The sequence below is a fragment of the Lissotriton helveticus genome, chromosome 1_2 (genome assembly GCF_964261635.1).
Source record: "Lissotriton helveticus chromosome 1_2, aLisHel1.1, whole genome shotgun sequence".
NCBI lineage: Eukaryota > Metazoa > Chordata > Amphibia > Caudata > Salamandridae > Lissotriton > Lissotriton helveticus.
In genome coordinates, this window is record NC_136058.1 from 248,107,837 (window position 1) to 248,131,855 (window position 24,019).

The window sequence follows — 24,019 nt, forward strand, 5'->3', positions numbered from 1 at the left end:
GATTAAAGTTACGCTTGATGAAGAATACAGAGGAGATAATACATGTAAAGGCCTACCAATGAAGTAAGTAATGTGCACTTTATTGCGCTAGTCATCATAAATGTATCCCTAAGCTTCTTATCTTGTTACAGATGAACCACCATATGTACCATCAAACTATTTTGCATTTCCTAAATAGCAAATTTTAAGGAATAAATAGCAATTCTTTACTATTCCTAATTTGCAATGAGCAAATTGCTAATTGCAAATTAACCATTCATTTCCATGGGCTAGGAGGCTCATAGGAATGAAGGTTTCAATTTGTGATTAGCAATTAGCTCATCACAAAATAGGATTTTTTTCAAGCGTGCAGGGGTATCTCAAGAACACCCTGCTGCACCCCTGAAAAAGAAATTTGGGGTCATATGGCGCACATAAATTTTAACAACATTCCTTTACCTCAACAACGATTTTCAAATCATAACTTCAAAACACTACACATGGGAAAATTACTTAAATTGTCCTTAAGACACATAAAAGCGTTTTTTGATTGGCTTTCCTGCATGGTAGGGTCACTTTTAACATGGCTATGTAACACAAACATTCAAAATCTAAATTTTCCATGCACATGTGGGAGCATATTTACAAGCAATTTGCGCCACAGAGAAAGGTCTTACACTAAAATGAGAAAAATAACATCAGGGACAGTCAATTGCCTTATAAAGAAGCATACACCATTATGTCCTTGTCATGATTTTAAAAACAATTCCTTTTCCCCAAAAACGTTTTTCAAATCATAATTTCTAAACACTGCACATGGGAAAATGACTTAAAATGTCATTAAAACACATGAAAGCGTTTTTTGATTGCCTTTCGAGCATGGTTGGGTCACTTTTAACATGGCTATGTAACACAAAAATTCAAAATCAAAATTTTCCATGCACACGTGGAAGCATATTTACAAGCAATTTGCGCCACAGAGAAAGGTCTTACACTAAAATGAGAAAAATAACATCAGGGACAGTCAATTGCCTTATAAAGAAGCATACACCATTATGTCCTTGTCATGATTTTAAAAACAATTCCTTTTCCCCAAAAACGATTTTCAAATCATAATTTCTAAAAACTGCACATGGGAAAATGACTTAAAATGTCCTTAAGACACATAAATGCGTTTTTTGATTGGCTTCCCTGCATGGTAGGGTCACTTTTAACATGGCTATGTAACACAAACATTCAAACTCTAAATTTTCCATGCACATGTGGGAGCATATTTACAAGCAATTTGCGCCACAGAGAAAGGTCTTACACTAAAATGAGAAAAATAACATCAAGGACAGTCAATAGCCTTATAAAGAAGTATACACCATTATCTCCTTGTCATGATTTTAAAAACAATTCCTTTTCCCCAAAAACGATTTTCAAATCATAATTTCTAAACACTGCACATGGGAAAATGACTTAAAATGTCAATAAAACACATGAAAGCATTTTTTGATTGCCTTTCCAGCATGGTTGGGTCACTTTTAACATGGCTATGTAACACAAACATTCAAAATCAAAATTTTCCATACACATGTGAGAGCATATTTACAAGCAATTTTGCGCCACATAAATCATAATTTTCTCCTTAAAACACACTATTCTCTATCTAAAGTAAAGAAATATTTTCTCACCTTAGCAAATACTTTGAGTTTGAAAACAGTCTCAGAAACACACCAATTTGTCTGCAGCAGAGCAAAAGGTATGCACTCCAGAGTCTGCAGCTATGAAAAGCACAGAAATGCTGTAATTCTTCACACATATCTCTCATGTCACCCAATCAAAAGTCTTCCCTCACTTTTTTCAAATGAAAACCCATCCCCCCTCTGCCCTTTCTGCTTTATCTGCATGGCAACCACCTCCTGGAAGAACTCTGTTGTTTGCAAGTTCACACAACAATGTTGCAATTGAACTCTGAACTCTCAGTGCACCTGCATATCCAGTGCATTCTTTCATTTAATGACTTTTTATTGACCACTCAAAATACATCTTTCAAAGAACACATCCGTGCACCCTAACTTTTTGTTTTCAGCAATCAAAATCCACCAATCACTGTTACTGCTTCATGAACACAGAAACTCCACAGTTTTTTTCATTTCAAACTCTCATTTTTTCAACTGCCATTTCATTGCCACACTTCATCTGACTGCAGGAGAACCTTCTCTCACCATGTTTTCTGTCTGGATTGTTGGTCATAGTTATATTCACTGGGCTCAAAGGTACGTTGAAAGCAGGAATTTACCTAACCTCAATTTACAAGATGTGGAAATTAAGTGGTTTGGCCACAGAGGATTAAAATGTCACCAATTGATACCATTGGTGAAAACCTTTATGCATTTGCCCAAACCTGACCTGTTAATTGTGCACTGTGGAGGTAATGACTTGGGCACTTTGACTGGGGTAGGTCTGGAAATGCTTTTAAAGGACACCTTTGAGCAATTGATGGCACTTTTTCCTCAGACTGCCTTGGTATATTCAAATATATGCCAAAGACAGAAATGGAGGTGGTCAAACCAATTTTGTCCACAAATTGAGAAATCGAGGAAGCATGTAAACAAATCTGTTTCAGCTTACATGAGAGACCATGGAATGGGCTCCCTGTACAACAATAACTTGCGTTACTACATGCAAGATATCTACAGAGGAGATGGAGTTCACTTCTCAGATGAGGGCAACAGAATTTTCACTCTGAATTTAAGAATGTGCATTGGTACCTACTTATAAGTACCTAAATGTACCATAAACCCAAAAGCTCTTCTCAGAGCTACCCTACATCTGATCACTCACAATTATTATTTAACTCTAACATTTTTCACTAATTTTCAACAAAATACGCTACCGGGTCCGCTACCCGGTACGCGAACCGGGAGCTAACCTCGCGAAATTTTTTTTGAAAATGTTTTTTTTTCGCACATATAAGCCTCCTCAGCCACCCTCAGAAAACCTAGGGGGTCAAGATAACTCTACCGTGCCCCCTTCTACCCATTCTGAACATTATTTGCCCTCCATCTTGTATCTTAATTCGACCGAAACACAAAATGGTGGACTCCTGGAACGCTTAAGGTCCGCGAACCGGGGCGCTCAACGGTTCGCGTACCGGGTCGCTCCCTGGGAAGCGCACCATCAAAAAAGGTGGGAAAGTAGTTCACACAAAAGCCACTTGAGACAATTTCACCAGATATAGATTAGCTCATACTACATACCAATCCCTACCATTTTCACAAATTTGATTGGAATTCCATTTAGCCATTTAGCCTGAAGTATATTGTGCACTTTAAGTTAATATGGCAAACTTTTTCTGTTAGTTATATACTATCCCTCTGTAGTACTTATAAATTTTTTATATTCCTACTTCCACTCTGATACTATACACTGCCCAAAGATAAATTCACTGTTAAAAACTGCCTATCTAAAATTAATCCCAACAGTGCCCTACCTCTACTAATATATATTTTTTTTATGCAAATTTCAGGGAAAATGGAAAGCGAACAAAAAATTTAATTTGAAATTGTCCTTCCAGAGTCCAACACAGAAATCATTGATCCAAATGAGATTGAATTTATGGATGAAACTTGGGACCAAGAACTACTGCAATGTGTACAAGCAGTAGATAACCTCCTTGCAAATGAGGACATTTTACAACCTCAGAGACTACAATGTATATTCCATGATAATTTTGAAATTTCTGACAATGAAATGTTAGAAAGTTTAATAAATTATGAAACACAATAAAAAATGCTTAAAAAATAAAAAAAAATAAAAAATAATCAACAAAACCAACAATCAATTAACATACAGCATTTGAAAAGTCTATCATTCATTTTTCATTGCAGTACGCTGCCCAGAACGCTTCCCGGTTCGCGTACCGGGCGCTACCCACGCAAAAAAACAAAAAAAAAATTTATTTATTTTTTGCCCCGCGGGGCCCTTTTAAAGCCTCCACATTAAACCTAAGGGGTCAGGGAGGATCTACTATGCCCCCTTATGGTTATTTCCCCCTTTGTTTTGGCCTCCTCTTGTCTCTCAATCCTACCGAGAGACAAGATGGCGGCCGCTCCGGACTGTTTGGAATGTTTACAGACGCCGGATAACCAATCAGCTTCGCTACGCGAAGTTTTGGTACGCGCCCCGGTCCGCGAACCGGGAGCTGCCCAGTCCGCTGTTACAGATATATATCTTTTTTTAAATGTTAATTTCTCAAAATCCACTGGAGCACATATATTGAGACCTACAAAAGGCACATCGGGCTACCAGTCTCTACAATTTTGCCAAGTTTCGTGCAAATCCATTCAGCCGTTCGGGCTAAAAGTGCGACAGACCGCCCTATGGAAAACTCAATGTTAAAAACACGTTTTGGGACCCCCCTTTTTTCTCGGCCCCCCCTGGACGAACCCCCCCCAAATTTCCAGGGGCTGCTCAGAAACAAAATGTTCCATTTTCCAGAAAATTTCAGCCAATTCCGTCCACAAACGCCAAAGTTATTAGACATAGAATTTTCAAAAAACCCATAGGGAAAAAATCCTAACTATATATACCTACTGGCGACCGCCAGTAGGTAATATATATATATATATATATATATATATACATATATATATATATAACATTTCTATGGCAAAATGAAACCCCTCATTTTGTTCCTTTTCAAATTAAATGTATTAAGTGTTACCACTTTATTCCAATCAAGATGACTTCAGGTGTGCCATACTTTTGTCATAAGTAAGACTGTTAGCGTTCTAGTTGTTTTTTAGAACACTCTGGGACATTCTGTCATTGGGCTATAGTTGGGCTACATCTGGCTGATATTTGGGCTACATTTGGGCTCTTTTGTCTCTGGTGGCCATCTTGGGAGACTGCATATCAGAATTTTTTTAATGAAATATAAGAGGATTTGAGAAGTCACTCAAAATGTGCCCTAATTTTTCTTTCTTCAGCACTAATCATAATTTCTATGGCAAAATGAACCCCCTCATTTTGTTTCTTTGCAAATTAAATGTTTTAAGTGTTAACACTTTATTCCAATCAAGATGACTTCAGGTGTGCCATACTTTTGTCATAAGTAAGACTGTTAGCGCTCTAGTTGTTCTTTAGAACACTCTGAAACATTCTGTCACTGGGCTATAGTTGGGCTACATCTGGCTGATATTTGGGCTACATTTGTTTTTTTTTGTCTCTGGTGGCCATCTTTGGGCTACATTGGGCTACATTGAGCTACATTTGGGCTCTAACATATATATAGCCCAATGTAGCCCAATATATATTTTTCAAAGTTAATTTTCGTAAAAACCACTGGAGCATATATCTTGAGACATAGCAAAGGCACATCGGGCTACCAGTCCCTACAATTTTGCCAAGTTTTGTGGAAATCCATTCAGCCGTTCGAGCTAATAGTGAGTCCAACCGCCCTGTGGAAAACTCAATGTTAAAAACACGTTTTGGGACCCTCCTTTTTTATCGGCCCCCGCTTGACGAAACCCCCCCAGACTTTCAGGGGACGCTCAGTAACAAAATGTGCCATTTTCCTGAATATTTCAGCCAATTCCGTCCATCAACGCCAAAGTTATTCAACATAGAATTTTCAGAAATCCCTATTCAAAAAAATCCTAACTATATATACCTACTGGCGACTGCCAGTAGGTAATATATATATATATATATAACATTTCTATGGCAAAATGAAACCCCTCATTTTGTTCCTTTTCAAATTAAATGTATTAAGTGTTACCACTTTATTCCAATCAAGATTAACCCTGGGCGTAGTGGGCGTAGTGGGGCTTCGTGGAGCTACGTGAAGTGGGCGAGAAGCTACGCCCACCTCCGCACTCCGCGTAGCCCCACTACGCACCGCAGGCCTCCCTCCCGCCCTCCCTAAATACTTTAAATTAAAAGTGTAAAAGAATTAAAAGGCACTTACCTTGCCCGCCGCTGCCCGCCACGTCCCCGGGACTCGCTATCTTCATGGCTTCCGTCTTGTGTATCTAATGCGCATGCGCGGGCGACCGCGCATGCGCATTTCTCGTGAGAAATGCGCATGCGCGGCCGCTCGCGCATGCGCATTAGATACACAAGACGGAAGCCATGAAGATAGCGAGCCCCGGGGACGCGGCGGGCAGCGGCGGGCAAGGTAAGTGCCTTTTAATTCTTTTACACTTTTAATTTAAAGTATTTAGGGAGGGCGGGAGGGAGGCGGGTGGCGGCCAGCTACGCTCCGTCTGCGGAGCGTGCATAGTGCCGGATTCTACGCCTGCTACGCAAAATGCGTAGAAGCCGTCACTACGCACACTCCGTGCACGGAACGTAGCCGCCCGCCCAGGGTTAATCAAGATGACTTCAGGTGTGCCATACTTTTGTCATAAGTAAGACTGTTAGCGTTCTAGTTGTTCTTTAGAACACTCTGGGACATTCTGTCATTGGGCTATAGTTGGGCTACATCTGGCTGATATTTGGGCTACATTTGGGCTCTTTTGTCTCTGGTGGCCATCTCGGGAGACTGCATATCAGAATTTTTTTTATGAAATATAAGAGGATTTGAGAAGTCACTCAAAATGTGCCCTAATTTTTCTTTCTTCAGCACTAATCATAATTTCTATGCAAAATGAACCCCCTCATTTTGTTCCTTTGCAAATTAAATGTTTTAAGTTTTAACACTTTATTCCAATCAAGATGACTTCAGGTGTGCCATACTTTTGTCATAAGTAAGACTGTTAGCGCTCTAGTTGTTCTTTAGAACACTCTGGGACATTCTGTCACTGGGCTATAGTTGGGCTACATCTGGCTGATATTTGGGCTACATTTGGTTTTTTTTCGTCTCTGGTGGCCATCTTTGGGCTACATTGGGCTACATTGGGCTACATTGGGCTACATTTGGGCTCTAACATATATATAGCCCAATGTAGCCCAATATATATTTTTCAAAGTTAATTTTCGTAAAAACCACTGGAGCATATATCTTGAGACATAGCAAAGGCACATCGGGCTACCAGTCCCTACAATTTTGCCAAGTTTTGTGGAAATCCATTCAGCCGTTCGAGCTAAAAGTGAGTCCAACCGCCCTGTGGAAAACTCAATGTTAAAAACACGTTTTGGGACCCCCCTTTTTTCTCAGCCCCCGCTTGATGAAACCCCCCCAAACTTTCAGGGGACGCTCAGAAATAAAATGTGCCATTTTCCTGAAAATTTCAGCCAATTCCGTCCATCAACGCCAAAGTTATTCAACATAGAATTTTCAGAAATCCCTATTAAAAAAAATGCTAACTATATATACCTACTGGCGACCCCCAGTAGGTAATATATATATATATATATATTCACTGAAAAAAACATAGGTTTCAGGAGTTATATAGTTAGGAATTAGCTTTTAAAAAACCTTTGAAATTCACTCAAAAAACTATAAGTTTTAGTGGTGTTATAGTTAGCTGGACATTTTACTCATACAAAACCATTGAAATTGCTCCTATATAGTTAGTTGTACTAACTATATTTCGCGCACCCGCAATCCACTGCTGATGATGTCACATATTAGATCATTCATGACATGGTCAGTGACATCACTGATGACATCTCAAATGACATCACTGATGACATCACTGATGACATCATCCAGTGAATGTGGTTTGCTTTGTTATTTAAATATGCATTATATATATAGCAATTTGTATTGAAGAATAAGTGGATATATATATATAAATATTTGGATGGAGGATTTAGTAGCAGTGTAATTGACTGTTTACTTGACCAATTTATAATGTCTCACTAAATATAGTGGATAGTGACTAAACTGTGTGAATATCTGTATCACTTTGTCAGTTGTTGTGTAAACTGATTCTACAGTTGGTTACTAGCTATGTGAAAGTCTATATTAGTTATTGATTAGTTAACTGAGTATTTGTATGGGAGGGTGAAAGTGTGTGTGGTTCGGTGGGGGGTGTGTGACTGTCCAAAGATGTGTGAATAGTTGATTCAGTAGATATATGAAGTTAAAACTACATGTTCTAACAGTTGTTTGGGTGAGTGAATATCTTTATGGGTGTGGTGATGAGCAAATATATTTCTCAATGGTACAGGTCCAACAAACTAGAAAAATAAAAGGCAGTGTATGTGTCAGTTGTATATAAATAAGTATACATAAGACACAATGATTGTGTGAGTGACTGTATGGATAACTGTATACTTGTAATAATGATTTTATAATTCACTAAGTATGACTTACTATCTAAATGAATAGAAGAAGTGGTGTTTGTATAAGTGTTTTGCTAAGTAAATATGTAAGTATGATCCATTGTTTGCATAAGTGAGTAGGATGACTTCATATGTGAATAGGATGCGTGCTGTTGTTTAATGTCGATATAGATGTATAAGTATTTTTGATAGTGTTCTATTGTTCATTGACAGCATGTATGAGTGAATCCATAGGTAAGTGATTAGATGTGTGTATACATCTATGAATCACTGAGTGGATTGTTAGATACTTGTATTGCTGTGACAATGGATTTAAATATGATACTCTGTATTTTACAAAGAGTGATGAAAAATTGTAATAGTGTATGAAAAGGTGTATGTGATTGTAACGTGGATGATGTCATCAGTGATGTCATCAGTGATGTCATTTGAGATTTCATCAGTGATGTCACTGACCATGTCATGAATGATCTAATATGTGACATCATCAGCAGTGGATTGCGGGTGCGCGAAATATAGTTAGTACAACTAACTATATAGGAGCAATTTCAATGGTTTTGTATGAGTAAAATGTCCAGCTAACTATAACACCACTAAAACTTATAGTTTTTTGAGTGAATTTCAAAGGTTTTTTAAAAGCTAATTCCTAACTATATAACTCCTTAAACCTATGGTTTTTTCAGTGAATTTCAAAGGTTTTTTAAATGCTAATTCCTAACTATATAAGGCCTGAAACCTATGGTTTTTTCAGTGAATTTGCAAGGTTTTTTAAATGCTAATTCCTAACTATATAAGGCCTGAAACCTATGGTTTTTTCAGTGAATTTCAAAGGTTTTTTAAATGCTAATTCCTAACTATATAAGGCCTGAAACCTATGTTTTTTTCAGTGAATTCGCAAGGTTTTTTAAATGCTAATTCCTAACTATATAAGGCCTGAAACCTATGGTTTTTTCATTGAATTCGCAAGGTTTTTTAAATGCTAATTCTATTAGCGGATAACGTTTTTATATATTAAAACGTTTTTTATATCTCAAATGCCTGCTTTGCTAACAGAGTTTTTAAGCACAGGCACTTTTGTCTCTGGTGGCCATCTTGGGAGACTGCATACCAGAATTTTTTTAATGAAATATAAGAGGATTTGAGAAGTCACACAAAATGTGCCCTAATTTTTCTTTCTTCGGCACTAATCATAATTTCTATGGCAAAATGAACCCCCTCATTTTGTTCCTTTGCAAATTAAATGTTTTAAGCGTTAACACTTTATTCCAATCAAGATGACTTCAGGTGTGCCATACTTTTGTCATAATTAAGACTGTTAGCGCTTTAGTTGTTCTTTAGAACACTCTGTGACATTCTGTCATTGGGCTATAGTTGGGCTACATCTGGCTGATATTTGGGCTACATTTGTTTTTTTTGTCTCTGGTGGCCATTTTTGGGCTACATTGGGCTACATTGGGCTACATTTGGGCTCTAACATATATATAGCTGAATGTAGCCCAATATATATTTTTTCAAAGTTAATTTTCGTAAAAACCACTGGAGTACATATCTTGAGACATAGCAAAGGCACATCGGGCTACCAGTCCCTACAATTTTGCCAAGTTTGGTGGAAAACCATTCAGCCGTTCGGGCTAAAAGTGAGTCCAACCGCCCTATGGAAATTAACATGGGGAAACACGTTTTGGGGCCCCCCTTTTATCTTGGCCCCCGCTTGATGAATCCCCCCCAAACTTTTAAGGGAAGGACCGGAGCGCCGAGAGGCAAAGTTAAGGAAAATTTCAGGAAGATTCCTCAACCGGCACCAAAGTTATTCCCAATAGAATATTGCGATTTCCCTATGGAAAACAATCCTACCTATATATACCTACTGGCTATCGCCAGTAGGTAATATATATATATATATATATATGTTTGTGTACATATATATATATATAAACAATGCGTGTTAAAGGTATACGTTATAAAAGCATATGCGTTCTAAAAAAATGAGGGGTGAAAAATGCGTGGTAAAGGCATGCAGAGTATTTCCCTGCGTTGTTCCGTCATACAACTGCTGTGCCTTACTGCGTTATTTTGTTGTAAATGAGGACCCATTTTTTTTTACTATAATGTTCTGAGAGTCAAATTAAGTTTTCTCTAAGCCAAAGAAGTGCCACTTAGACATGAGCTAAGGAACACATGTTTGATTTGATGAAAGTATGTCCTTCGATGTATATTTTTACATGTTTCAGTAGTAATTTTATAATTTATTGTAGACTTTTCCAATGAAATCATGTAATGAGTCCTTCTTCTTAGGGGCATGACTCAAACTGTGGCCTTGCATGTTACCTCGGCATTCCAGAGTCAACTGACAGCGTGATCGTGCAGGTTTTGAAGAAACAAGGGGCCATTCCATTTGTGAAAACAAACATCCCCCAATCCATGTTTAGGTGAGTACAAATTTGATTTTCCTGTAAATCCTGTAAAACCAAAATTAGACCTCAAATAGTTTACTAACACTTTATAATCTGATCAAACCTCGCAATAAGGACTGAATTTAAATTTCGCAATTGGTTTTGCCTGATTCTAGTCGGTCCCATGGCATGTCAGAGTGTTTTTTTACCGAGAAACAGAGCTGTAAATATTAAAGCAAAGAAAAAAATTGTCCACAATTCAGAAATTGCATTACATGGAAACCAAAAAGTAATGCCTCTTGTCAGAGTTGTGACTCCCTTAATCTAGTTTCAGGAGTCAGCAGAGCTGGACACTGTCATTGGGAAACAACCAGTACAACGCAGATGTTACAACGCGTTGACATTACAAGCCGGTTGTTCCAAGCAACCACCATTACATCGCAATGCCATTACAATGCATATGCTTTTACCACGCATGCCTTTACAATGAATTTTGTTGTAATGGCATGAATGGTAAAGGCATATGTGTTTTACATGTAAGTATAAGGTACGTATAGGGTTTAGGGTGGGTTATAGGTTTTAGGGTGCCAAGGTTAATTTTTGGGTTCAGGGGGGATTTTGGGTTTGGGTGTGTCAAGGGTAATTTTAAGTTTTAGGGTGAATATGGGTTTTGGGGTGCAAGGTGTAATTTTAGTGTTCATGATGAGTTTGGTTTTGGGGTGCTAAGAGTAATTTTGGGGTTCAGGGTGGGTTTGGGGTGCCAGGGGTAATTTTAGGGATCAGGCTGGGTTTGGGTTTTGGGGTGCCAGGTGTAATTTTGTGTGTATTGTAGATATTTTAACAACTCTTAGTGATATAATTGTACCCTATTAAAAGGAATATAAAGGGAATAAGTGTAAAAAGGGTATACTTAGCAGCAGTGATGTGTGCAGCGCAGACGTTTACGTTAACTCTGCCAACACAAATTTGCCATTTCCTGGGGAGCCACGCATGAAATGGCAAGAATGGAAAGATTATTTTGAGAATTATATAGTTACTATTAACAATGAAGCATTAACACCAGTGATAAAAAAATGTATTCCCTTACATTCATGAGGACCTGAAGGTATTAAGCAATACAATCAGAGGGATAAAAAAGTGAGAGGAGAAGATGAAACAGGTGTCTATGCTAATGTTTTAGATGATTTGGAAAAATATTATGCCCTTACTGTGTGCATTGCTATAGCTAGAAATACATTTTTCCATAGGAAGCATGAACAAAATGAAACAATTGTTCATTATTTGGCTATGCTTAAAAAAATGGCAGTTCCATGTAGATTTGGGAAATTACAAGAGGAATTGATAAGAGATCAAATTACCATGTTGAATAATAATAAGAAGGTACAAGAGATGTTATGGGCCATGGGGGATGGTACATTAAGCAAAGTTTTGGCGTTTGTAAGAACAGCAGAAGTATCTTTGAGATGTGCGAAGGCTGCTTTGGATGACAGCAAAGAACATGAAGAAGTTTGTATAATTTATGATAAGAAAAGTGGTAAATCTATTAAAAAGAATGTGGTGGGAATTAAAGCCCTAGATGTGAAGGGACCTATGACATTTTCTGCTGCAGCAAAAGTGAAGTACAGGAGAGAAGGTCAAAAAGGCTGTAGTTGTTGCAGGTGTTGTAGTCAGGAACATCTTGAGAACAGTAGACAATGCAGAGGCATGAGAAGTGTTCTATATGTGTTTTAATAGGACACTATGCACGTGCATGTAGGAGGAGAGATGGGAGGGAAACAATTCAATGTGTGATGGAGAGTAAAAGATCATTTTCTTTGGAGGAGGAACAGTTTGAAGAGAGAATGATCGTGTGATAATAGTAAACGATGTAGTTTTAGATGTTGAGAATCAAGGACGGAACAAACCCAAATGTGAAGCGGTGGTGGATGGAGTGCCTTTTGTTTTACTGGCAGATTCAGGATCGCCCTTTACTATTATTAATTTGGAAATGTGGAAGAAGAAGTTTGAAGGTGTGATTGGTGAACGGTTGAAAAAAGTGTGAAATTAAGCCAGAAAGTTCACAGTGGAGGCAATACCCATGGTGGGGTGCAGAGGTGTGTCTTTTGTATTTAAAGGAAGAAGAGCTGATGGTAGAATGTAAGTGGCAGAACATGGTCCATGTGTTTTGGGATGGAAAAACCAACGAAATTTGAATATTAAAAAGAACAGGTGCTAGTATTAGATGAAGGAAACAAACGTTGGGCAGAAACTACGTGAAGAATTCAAGGAGGTATTTTTGGGCAAAATTGGGTTGTTAAAAGGGTTCACTCACAGGATCATATTGAAGGAAAATGCAGTACCAGTAAATTTTAAAGTAAAAAACTTTCCTTTTGTGGTACGAAGTGAAATGGAAAAGGAGTTGATCAGATCGAAGGAGAAGGGGGTGATCAAACAGATATAGTCATCGGATTGGATGTCTCCAGTCATGGTGGCCAGGAAGTCCAATGGAAAAAATTAGACTATGTGTGGACTTCAGGGGTGTGAACCAGCAAATTTAGGTGGACAAATTTCCATTACCAGAAATAAGTGAGTTGTTGGAAAAAACAAAGGGTATGAGGTGATCTTTCAACAGTGGACTTATCATCAGCGTATCACCAAGTTGCTGTTTGGACTGGCTTCGGCAGCCCCAGTGTTCTAAAGATTGATGAGCGAAGTTCTGAAGAATATCAAAGGAGTTGTGTACTTTCAGGATGATGTACTGATTATGGGGGATAACAGGAGGAACAAGATCAACGATTGAAGGAAGTAATGAAAGTATTGGAGAAGAAGGGTGTAAGTGTCTCTTTGCACAAAACAAGGTGACATATCAGGGACATGTAATTTGAAAGGGTGGTTTTCCCCAAAGAAAGAATTGCTAGAAGCATTGAAGGATATGCTGGAACCTGGAAGTAAGGATGAACTATGCTCGTTTTTAGGACTCGCTGAGTTCTATTCAAAGTTTGTAAGGAACTTTGCAGAAAAGATGTATGATTTAAGACAAATATTGAATTTACGCAACAAATTTGATTGGAGTGAAAAGTGTGTGGAAAGTTTCAGGATGATAAAATAGAGGAAATTTGTAATGCAGAACCTATTCAGGTTTCTATCCAAACCTTCATAGCATACTTATGGTGGATGCAAGTGGAAAAGGGTTGGGTGCTGTGCTTACTCAAATTGAAGAAGATGGAAGAGAAGTTGTGATTGGGTTTGCGTCAAGCAGTCGAACACCTGCAGAAGAAGTATAATCAGTAATTGAGAGAGAGGCTCTTGCTTGAGTTTGGGCAATGGAGCACTTCAGAGCATTTGTGTGGGGAACATAATTTGAAGTCAGAACTGATCACAAGCCTTTCGTGAATTTGCTTACTACTAAAGGGCTTGTGAAGGCATCGGCAAGAACTTCAAGGCTATCAATGAGATTGCAGGACTATAACTATAGGATTAATTATGTGTTGGGTGTACAGAACAAAGTGGCGTATTGCTTGAGTTGTATGCCATTACCTACCACTTGGATGCTATAGGAGGTCCAACGATTTCAATATAATTTCCATTGAAATGAATGGGCACTCCATGACGAGTTACCCTTGTCATTAGCATCCAAGTGGTTAAGGAGGCACAAAGTAGTGAGTGTGGGGTATGGTTTATAAATTGCATTCAATGATGATGAAGGGTTGAATTCTATTGGAAGAGAGGAGTGGAAATCAGAGCATTAAAAGGAAGAATTGATGGAAAAAATGAAAGATAATATTTTAAAAGGTTCAGGTGGGAAGAAACCTGACCAAAGTGAGGTAAGACGTTTTTGGGAAATACGCAATGAGTTGGGAGTGGAATTTGGTTTTGTGATGAGGGGAAGAAATGTTCTACCTCCCAAGGGCTTGAGAGGAAAAGTAATGGATTTATGTCAGAGTGGACATTTTGAAATTGTGAGGTCAAAGATTAGAGTTAAATCCTTCTATTGGTAGGAGTTGATCTTGGTGTAGAGGGAAGAGTGAGGGATTGTGAGCAGTGTGTAAATTCTGATAACAATTTGCATCTGTTGCGACCTTCGTCGATACCAGTGGAATGTCCTAAGATGGTTTGGGATATGTTGGCAGTGGATTTTGTGGGTCCTATAAAGACTGAGTCAGGGAAAAATAAATACATCATTGTGTTGGTGAATTATTTTAGTAAGTGGGTAGAGTTGGAAGCAGTGGAGAGAGATCATGCGGCCACGGTTGTGAGATTTTTGGAAGGTGTACTTTTAAAGGAAGGATTGCCAAAAAACAGCTGACTGACAATGGAGCACAGTTTACAGCTTTAAAGGAGGAGGAATTTCCTAAAAGAAATTGAGTTCAACATGTAAAAACATTGGTATATCATCCAGCTGGAAATCGTGCTGTAGAACGATTTAATCGCGTTATTAAAGGTACCATTCAAAATGCAAGTGAAAACAAGAAGAAATGGGAGGTAGAGTTGAAGAAAATGTGGGGATACAGGATGATGCCAAGTCTGACAGGCTATAACCCATTTGTGTGGATACGTGGCAGAGAGCCTTTCACTAAGGATAGTATTGGATTGATGATCAGTTCTAGACAGGTATAAGGGTCTCCAGAAGAATTAAAAAGTAATATCATAAAAGCTCAAAGTGTGTATGAAAAGAATTATGACTTGAGGAATGCGTCTAGAGAAGAAACGTTATAAGTAGGAGAATGGGGGAACGTTAAGAAGGTGGGCAGAGTGATGAATGGTCAAAGTGCATTTTCTGAGCCATTAAAAGTTATGGCGTGTTTCCAAAACTCTGCGAGATTAAGCGATGATTGTTTATGGCACATGAGTCGAATTGCTAAATGTAAAAAAGTTGAGAAAAGAAAAGGAGGAGATGGGGACATGTTGGAGTTGAGTAGTTGGTTGTTGGAGGATGAGGTGGATGAGGAGCCGATATGGGTGCAATTCAATATGGGGATTGTGGATGGAGAAGTGGTAGAACAGGATTGTGATGATGTGGTTTCAAGGAGGTTGGGTATATTAGGAAGAGTCATCCTGACGCCGAACAGACTGTAAGATTTTTGTATTAATTTAACTTTTGCGTTTGCAAGCTTTGTAGTATCTTATTGTATGTTTAACTAGAGAAATTGCATTGTATATAGTAATCAGTTTGGTATTCTAATTGTGATATATTCTTATTGTTCATTATATGTGGGAAGGGGATGTGAAGTGTTGCTATATTCTCTTTTAGAATCTACCAGGAATCATTATGAGGTATGTGGAATGTAAGGGGGAGCTGGGTTATTGGGTAGTTAGTTGGGGACTTTACTTCTGGACTTAAAATTCATTACTGAATAGACTAATGGTCTTTCAGCATAGAGATCCCCACCAGACAGTCTGGGATTTCTAAATATTGTGGCAGTCCTCTTCCAATGGGCAGAGCCTCGTTCTCTTCCAAATTTGCAGTCTGGCAGGCCCAGCCAAGTCTAAATAACACTGTTAGTCTTCATTTCTACTCTGGCTTATTCCTTAATCTTCCTCCCCTCTCCAGTCATAGATACATTTGCATTTACATATTGTTTTGGTTTCTACCAATTGCCAGAAAATTAACTCACACAGTTTTCTCGCATGCATAGTAAGTGATGACAGCAGTCAGTAAGTCAGTATTTCTCGAAGGGGCCTAGTTCTAGTGGTGAAGTCAGTGGTGTGTATTCAGATTAGAACACAACTGAAGATGAGTCTCAGCTAGAGATTACATAGAAGAGCAGCAGCAGTCAGCAAATATTGGTCAGTCGCTATGCAAACAGACAGATAGACTGCAGTCACACTTAACAGGCCAGCAGCTAAACAAAAGATGTCTAACTTAGCATAAGACCTGAGCAGTTTTTGTAGGATGCCTTGATATGCTAATGTTTTCTGTCTCTGTCTTATTATGGGGTTGGACAAGAGAGGGGCCCTCACTTCTATGGTGAACACTGGGTGCTTACTCATCATACTTATTATCTGAGGATGTTGATAGGAAGGTGGCGGGTGAAACCCTATTCACGCTGGAGGCAGCACTAACATTCAAGTGGCGCCTTACATGTTATTCATCTCTACCTCACAAATCAGCTGCTTCCAACCCCACTCTTCCTTGAAAGGAAGGAATTCGAGAGGCCACTGGTGTCAGGCTCTATATTGCCTTACCTTCCAAAGGTCGAGGAAAATATAAACAACTTGTTAGTGCAATTGCTCTTGTACTTTTACAAAAACAATCCCAAACCTCCATTCAAGTTCTGCAGTCTTCCATTAATAATCACCCACACAAATACTTACACACACACACACACACACACACACACAGCCATGCTTGCTCGCACACAGACACACTACACACACAGTGTAGCAGCAGTTATTGCTTATCCAAAATCATCTAATAGATTTGCAGATCGTACACACATCTGGTCCCCTCTGCTCGGACGATGGATTGACTGTGTCCTGTGGAGCGGATTATGGCCATCAATTTAGGGTAGCAGCTATTATCTTTGCTTGCCCATTGGTACCTCAGACATTGCTGTTTCTAATGCTAGTCTCAAGGGTTATAAATGCCTACTACTAGGTTAAATCCTTTCTGACTACATTCAAGTAATATACTATTTTGATTTTCGATACTATTTGATTTAATATTCACAATGATACTCAATAAACCGCTCCCCTTCTTATTTACCTTCTGTCAGATTAATACATTGCCTGTCAGCAATGCCTTTCTCAAGGTATACTGTCATCTGAAGTGGAACATGTCAGCTAAGTTACCAACCCAAACATACCCACTATTAACTCTTCAGTATATTTTAAATACAGGAAGCTATTGAAATCTCAGCTTTGAAGTCACTCCCAATGTTGTCTTCTATTTCAACTCTTTTAACCAATCATTAGCCCACCAAAGGCATATCCTCCTTTACAATATCATCATAATTTATTGCTGTTGTCCCTTCATCACTGCTAAATACACATAAGTGCCCCTATGTCGTGATATGCAAATTACTCCCTAGCCTCTCCAGGCAATACTGTATTTGCTGTTAAATTCATTTGCATCTTACTTTACATTATTTTGTCAGTCCTCATATGTTAATCTCCCCAATGGCTATCTCATCTCTGTGCTTATGCACACACATACTTAATAAACTCACCTAAGCATGCTAAACCATTCTTCGTACTTTCCTTTTGGCTCATACCAGCCCCTACCTATACTGTCTGCACTAGTGCATCACCTACCTATTGGATGCTATTATTACCTTCTCCTATGTCTGCTTGCTTCTCCAAATTGTACGGCACCATGTGGTGCAGCACGAAATTTCAGGCTTTATCATTTTTAGTACTGATAAATATGACATTTAGGAGACTCTGTGCTGACTTCGCTGATGTAAACCCTTTCCCTAATTTGGCTGATATTCCATATTTCTGTTTCTTGAGTTAGACTCTTGAATGCATATGCTTCTTTTGCCCTGAATCTTAAATTGGTTCACTGAAAGACTGACACCTTCTTCTTAGGCTTTCCCCTTTGCCTTAGATGCTTTATTTAGTTTAGGGAAGATCCTTTATGGTACTGATACTTCCTCTGCTCTGCTTTTTTTGTACCTTGCAATGATTTACATTGCCATCTATCTGTCGTATGCTGGTGGATTAACTATGGGCCTGCTTGTGATGTCGGGTGGACAGCTCGTTGGAGACTTCCCGCCCGACATCATAGGTTTCCGTCTGACTGCTGTTTTATGATAGGCTCAAGAAGCTCGACGGGGCATCAGAGGGCCAGATAATCCCGAAATGGCAGCGGTGCCTGCTCAGCCACCACCGTCTGGATTATGATGTCTGTTTACTACAGCCTTTCCATGTCTGCCTTTCGAACATGGAAAGGCTGTCAGAGAGCGATTTTGGGGGCCCTTCCCAGGGACCCTGTATGGCTGCGGCCTCTGCTATGAGGTCTTAGGGGCACCCGTGGTGCCCCCTCAAACATCCATGCATTGTGTGGTGGAAACAGCATGGTGCCTGCCACACAGTACATGGATGTTTAAAAATATATATTTTTACTATTGCAGCTTGTACTGCAGCCCACAGCACAAGCCGCAAAAGTAAAAATACACTTTCGGACCTCAAGGAAGTTGGTTGCATTGTAATAGTGGAAGCAGGACCGCCAACACCTTGTCGGGTAGTCCTGTTTCCGCTACGATATCGCTCAGACGCTCATCCAACTGATATCGTAATCAGGGACTATATTGAATCCATGTTTAAATGACAGATGATTTACTAAAGGGATAAATCCTGTAACTTTGACTAGTTTGCTAATAAACCTTAATGGTTTAGAAACCATCCTGTCTGTCATTCTTGTGGAGCGAAATGGCTTTCACTGTAATTTGACAGAATGGGATCAATGACACAATATTGGGGTAAACAACATAGGTGGCAAAAATATTGTGTCAAAAATATTGTTTAGCACAGCATTGTGTTCCTATACTTATAATGAAAAGTAAAAAAATATTGCCACAATGTATTGTTGACACTAGCATCATCCAAAAACTCACACAAATATTGATTTTGTGATACATATACAGTTTAAAGGAGTACATGTTAAATATTATAATATATAAAATTAATATAATGTAAATTGAATAAATTTTCTAATATTTAATAATATATATGTATTAATATATAAACACACCTATGTGTGTGTGTTTTACATAGTGTAACATAATTATAAAAAATATTTTACATTATCTTGATGTGTTTAATATTTTATATTTAATTCTACAAAAAGCTTATATATTAATATATATATATGGATGCATATGTATATGTATATACATATACATATGTATATATGTATACACAAATACATATACATACACAAATATATAAAAACATAAGAAATACAGCCAGTTCAGTAACAAAATATATGCATTACATTAGCCAATGAATAAAATATTACAAATTTAAAAAAATATTTACTAAAACTACTACAAAAATTAAAAAAACATTAAGAATAAAAACAAATAATATAAAATATAAAAAATAAGTAATACTTTAAAATCTATTTAACCTATTTTAGGAAAAGTATTTGAGTCTGAGAATATTAAATTTACTATTCACACACTAGTGTAAGCAGCAGTGGGGAAAGCGTTGGACTTCAAAATGGTTAGATTTCCTTTTCCTACTCCTGTTAGCACAACAGTAGGGAAAGTGTTGGACTTTTGAGTTGTTACATTTTGTATTCCCACTCTAATCAGTGCAACAGTAGGGAAAGTATTGGACTCCGGAGGGGTTAGATGTACTATCCCTCAGTAGCGGCTGGTATCATATTGCACCGCTAAAATCTTTCCTGAGTCATCCTAATCGTCCACAAGCTGTTTGGTTTACGGCCCACCTGCAAAGTCAGAAAAAACTATGCAGGAAATCGGAAAGAATATGGCGTACCTCACATAATGAAGTGGATAGGAATCAGTATCATTCTATTCTGGCCAGCTATCATAAAAACATAAAAATAGCTGCCAAAACGTACATAATGTCTCAGTTAACCCGAGCCGACAACTCTTCAAAAACTCTGTATCAAATCCTTCAGTCTTTCACCAATCCTAAGGCATGTGAAAGCCTGGAGACCCCTTACCAAAAGCTGTGTGATGATATTGCTCTATAGTTTACTCAAAAGATAGCACTCAGCTACGGTAAAATCACAGCAGCTGGCAATCTGCAGCAGATTCCTATGGCCTTGGACCATCTGGAAATGGCTAATCTGCAACTGTTAGAACATTTCCCCACCATTACCTTAGTAGAGGTTGAAACCCTGATTCATAAGATAAAGTCTGGATCTCTCGCTGATCATATTCCAGCCAAAATCATTCCATCTCTGGATAATCAGCTCGCTCCCGTGGTACAATCTCTTATTAATCTTTCTCTTACAGAGGGCAGTGTACCACAGGAATGGAAGGTTGCCCAGATTAGACCCATCCGTAAGAACTCCTATACTCCGTGGACTGACCTCTCTAACCTCCGTCCCATCTCACTTCTTCCATTCTGGAGCAAACTAATGGATAAACATGTTAATACCCATCTTTCTAACTATGTCAAACTGACTGGATGTTAGGATCACTCCCAGTCCGGTTTTAGGCCCAAATACAGCATCATATCTGGCGATTACAGCTATGGATAACATCGGAATGACCCTAGATAAGGGCCATTCTATGATTCTGGTGCTGTTGGACCTATCCGCAGCATTCAACACAGTTTCCCATGGTATTTTGCTCAGAAGACTGGATAAAGTTGGTTTAAGAGATTCATATCATGGATGAAGAGTTTCCTGTCGGATCGCTCTCAGATTGTCAATCTGGGCTCGTATCGGTCGGCTCCTATGGAATTGACCAAGGGAGTACCTCAAGGCTCATGTCTGAGCCCAACTTTATTTAACATCTATAATGCTCCCTTGGCCAACCTCCTGAGGACATATGGGTTTATCCCCATATCATATGCCGACAATACCCAGCTTCCATTCCCATTTAACAAACTCTCATCTGCGGTGCAATTGGCCTTCTCTAAAGGGATGACGGCCATATCGCACTGGATGAGAAATAACTTCCTCCAGTGTAATGTAGGAAAGACCAAAATCAGGCTCTTTGGAGAGGCCCCCTCCTATGGACTCTCGACTGGTGGCCAACTGACCTGGGACCCCATCCCGCTCCTAAGCTCACAGTTAAAATCTGGGTTTCCGCTTAGCCCATACCCTCAGTCTGAAGGAACATGTTGCCCAAACAGCTGGTTCCTGCTCTCATATAATAGGCCTGCTCCGCCGAGTCTTCCCCTTGCTTCCGGATTCTACCCACAAAACTCTAGTCCAGGGGATGGTACTAAGTCGCCTGGACTACTGCAATGGCCTGCTGATTTCGGCTAATGATGCCTCACTCAGCAGATTGCAGGTGGTGTAGAACATGGCAGCATGGCTGGTCCTCAATGTTCCACCTCGGACCCCTCCCATCCTCTTCTTGTAAAGCTGCATTGCCTCCTTATCCGTCAACGGATCGAATTTAAAACATGCTGCATTATCCACAAGGCGCTGGTCAACTTGGGCCCTCTTTACCTCTCCGAGACATTTCTACCCTATGTACCTCCCAGATCCCTTCGCTCAGGTACTAAACACCTTTTGGTGGTACCTCGAGTAAGAATGGCCAGATTAGGAGGGAACGCTCTCTTATCTCGGCCCCCGCCTCTGGAACGAGCTCCCCCTTCATCTAAGACAGTGCTCTGAACATCTGGAATTTAGAAAGATGCTTAAAACCTTCTTGTACTGTGCCAGCTGATCCTGCTGGAATATGTTGCCGCGCCTCACAGTCTGCTTCAAGCGCAGTGATACCCCTTCGGGGGTCAATTCTAGCGCTATACAAACATACAAATAAATAAATAAATATCAGGGAAATGTGGTGGGGCATTTTGGGGGGGCAATAGCAAAACAAAAAAGATCGTAGTGGCTGCCGGCCACCTCACTACTTTTCTGTTGCTCTGCTAGTGCACAGGCTGAGGCTCCCAGACTCATCTATGGCCAATCAAGACGCTGCTCTCACGCTGGTAATACTATTACCCAGCATGAAAGAAGTGCTGGGATTGCCCTGAGTGGGCTGGTTATGCACTCCCACAGGGGCTGAGAGCCTGTGCCTGCTTTTGTCTACCCAGCAACGCAGCTCGGGTTGGAGAGATATCTGTGTGCATGTCGGTTTTGCTGTCCTAATACAACCGGCCAAACTGACATGTGCTCTTGCAGCAGTGCCCACCACTCCCACTCAGTGCTTGCTGCAATGCTGACCTCAGTACAGCCCTGCCCCTAAGACTCTGCTCCAAGAGGAAAAATAAAATGATAATAAAAATGTTTTTTCATTTAGTTTTCAAGTTAGCATCTGCTGACTGAGGCAATGCTCCTCTGCCATAATGGAGGAGCCACCACCACTATTCCTACTCCAGTCAGCTCAACAGTAAGGAAAGTGTTGGACTTCGGAGTGGTTAAATTTACTATTCCCACTTCAGTCTAATCAACAGTAGGGAAGGTGTTGCACTGTGGGGGACGAATAAATTTACTATTCCCACTCCAGTCTAACCAACAGCAGGGAAAGTGTTTCACATCAAAAGGATTACATACATAAATACATATCCTATTCAATTATTACACCTTTTGAACACTTACTACAACATATTATTACATTACAGTATACAGAAATAAATATATATATTTAAAATATTAATGTTAATATATAAGACTTAAAAAAGAAAGAAAAAAAAGATTTTATGACACTAACTTCACTAACTTTAAAACACAATAATGAAATTATCTCTTAATTATTTAATTTCTATTAATACATTGACAAAATAATTTTAACTAACAAATATCATTTCGGAAACAAATTCTCAAACAGTTACCACTGAAAACATTTTATTAACAAAAACAAATATAGAGAGATTATACATAATTAATTTCCAATGAATAAATTACATATAAATATAAATTAATACGCAAATGTAGTATATTTGTATTTTCTTACCTAAAACAATATTACAGCATTACAAATACATATTTAATAAACATATAACGAATAAAATGCATATTCAAATAAATAAAAAATTTCAAAACTTACACAATAATAAACATATTAGGTACTATACATAATTAATATAAATGTTTGTTTACAGAAAACATTCAAATGAATTCAACTACCAAACTATCCCACCACAAACCTAGCAACCCACAACTAAAATATAACTTAAATAAATCAGCATTACACTATTTACATAATTAATAATACATTAAAAATGAATTAACAATAAAAAACGAAGGACCCATAGTTAAAAAATGGGTATAACTTAATGGACTACCCACACTATACCCCTACAAACCCAACAATCGGCTACTAAAATATAACTAATAATAAAACTACATAAAAATTAAATTTAGAACTAAATATATAGTATAACACTTAAAACATTGGCATACTTATCAATAAATACCTTTATTAAACAAACTAAACTTTTTTCTAATTCAAATAACTTCTCAACCCGTCCCCCTATAAACTAAACAACCCGATACAACACTATAAATCACTAATAATATTTTTTTTTAAAACAAAATCACTTCAAATTGCAAATTTCGAAATAACAACGAATAACAATTGTACCGTCAATTCTAACATTTAAAATGTATATATTTAACTAAAGCACATTAAATAATTAAAAAATAATGTTTTTTACAACTATATTACTGAGAACAATAGTAAAAACAGCAATATTCTTAAAAACTATGAGCATCAGTACAATGTGGGGCAGACGCCATAGCATACTGGATTTTCCCGACCATTGGTCGGTGGTTCCGACCGCATAATTTGGATGCACTCCCCCTATGGGCGGTCACAAACATCCTTTTTACAATGGCAGCTTGTGCGGTG

General features: G+C 38.5%; 1 protein-coding gene across 1 annotated transcript in view; it reads left to right on the top strand.

Moving 5' to 3' along the window:
• Nucleotides 1–24,019, top strand: part of LOC144800408 (vitamin D3 hydroxylase-associated protein-like) — a 387,916-nt gene that overhangs the window by 167,597 nt on the left and 196,300 nt on the right. The window contains exon 5 of the mRNA XM_078671679.1: nt 10,495–10,628. Coding sequence (XP_078527805.1) covers nt 10,495–10,628 — 134 coding nt within the window. The remainder of the gene's footprint in view (nt 1–10,494; nt 10,629–24,019) is intronic.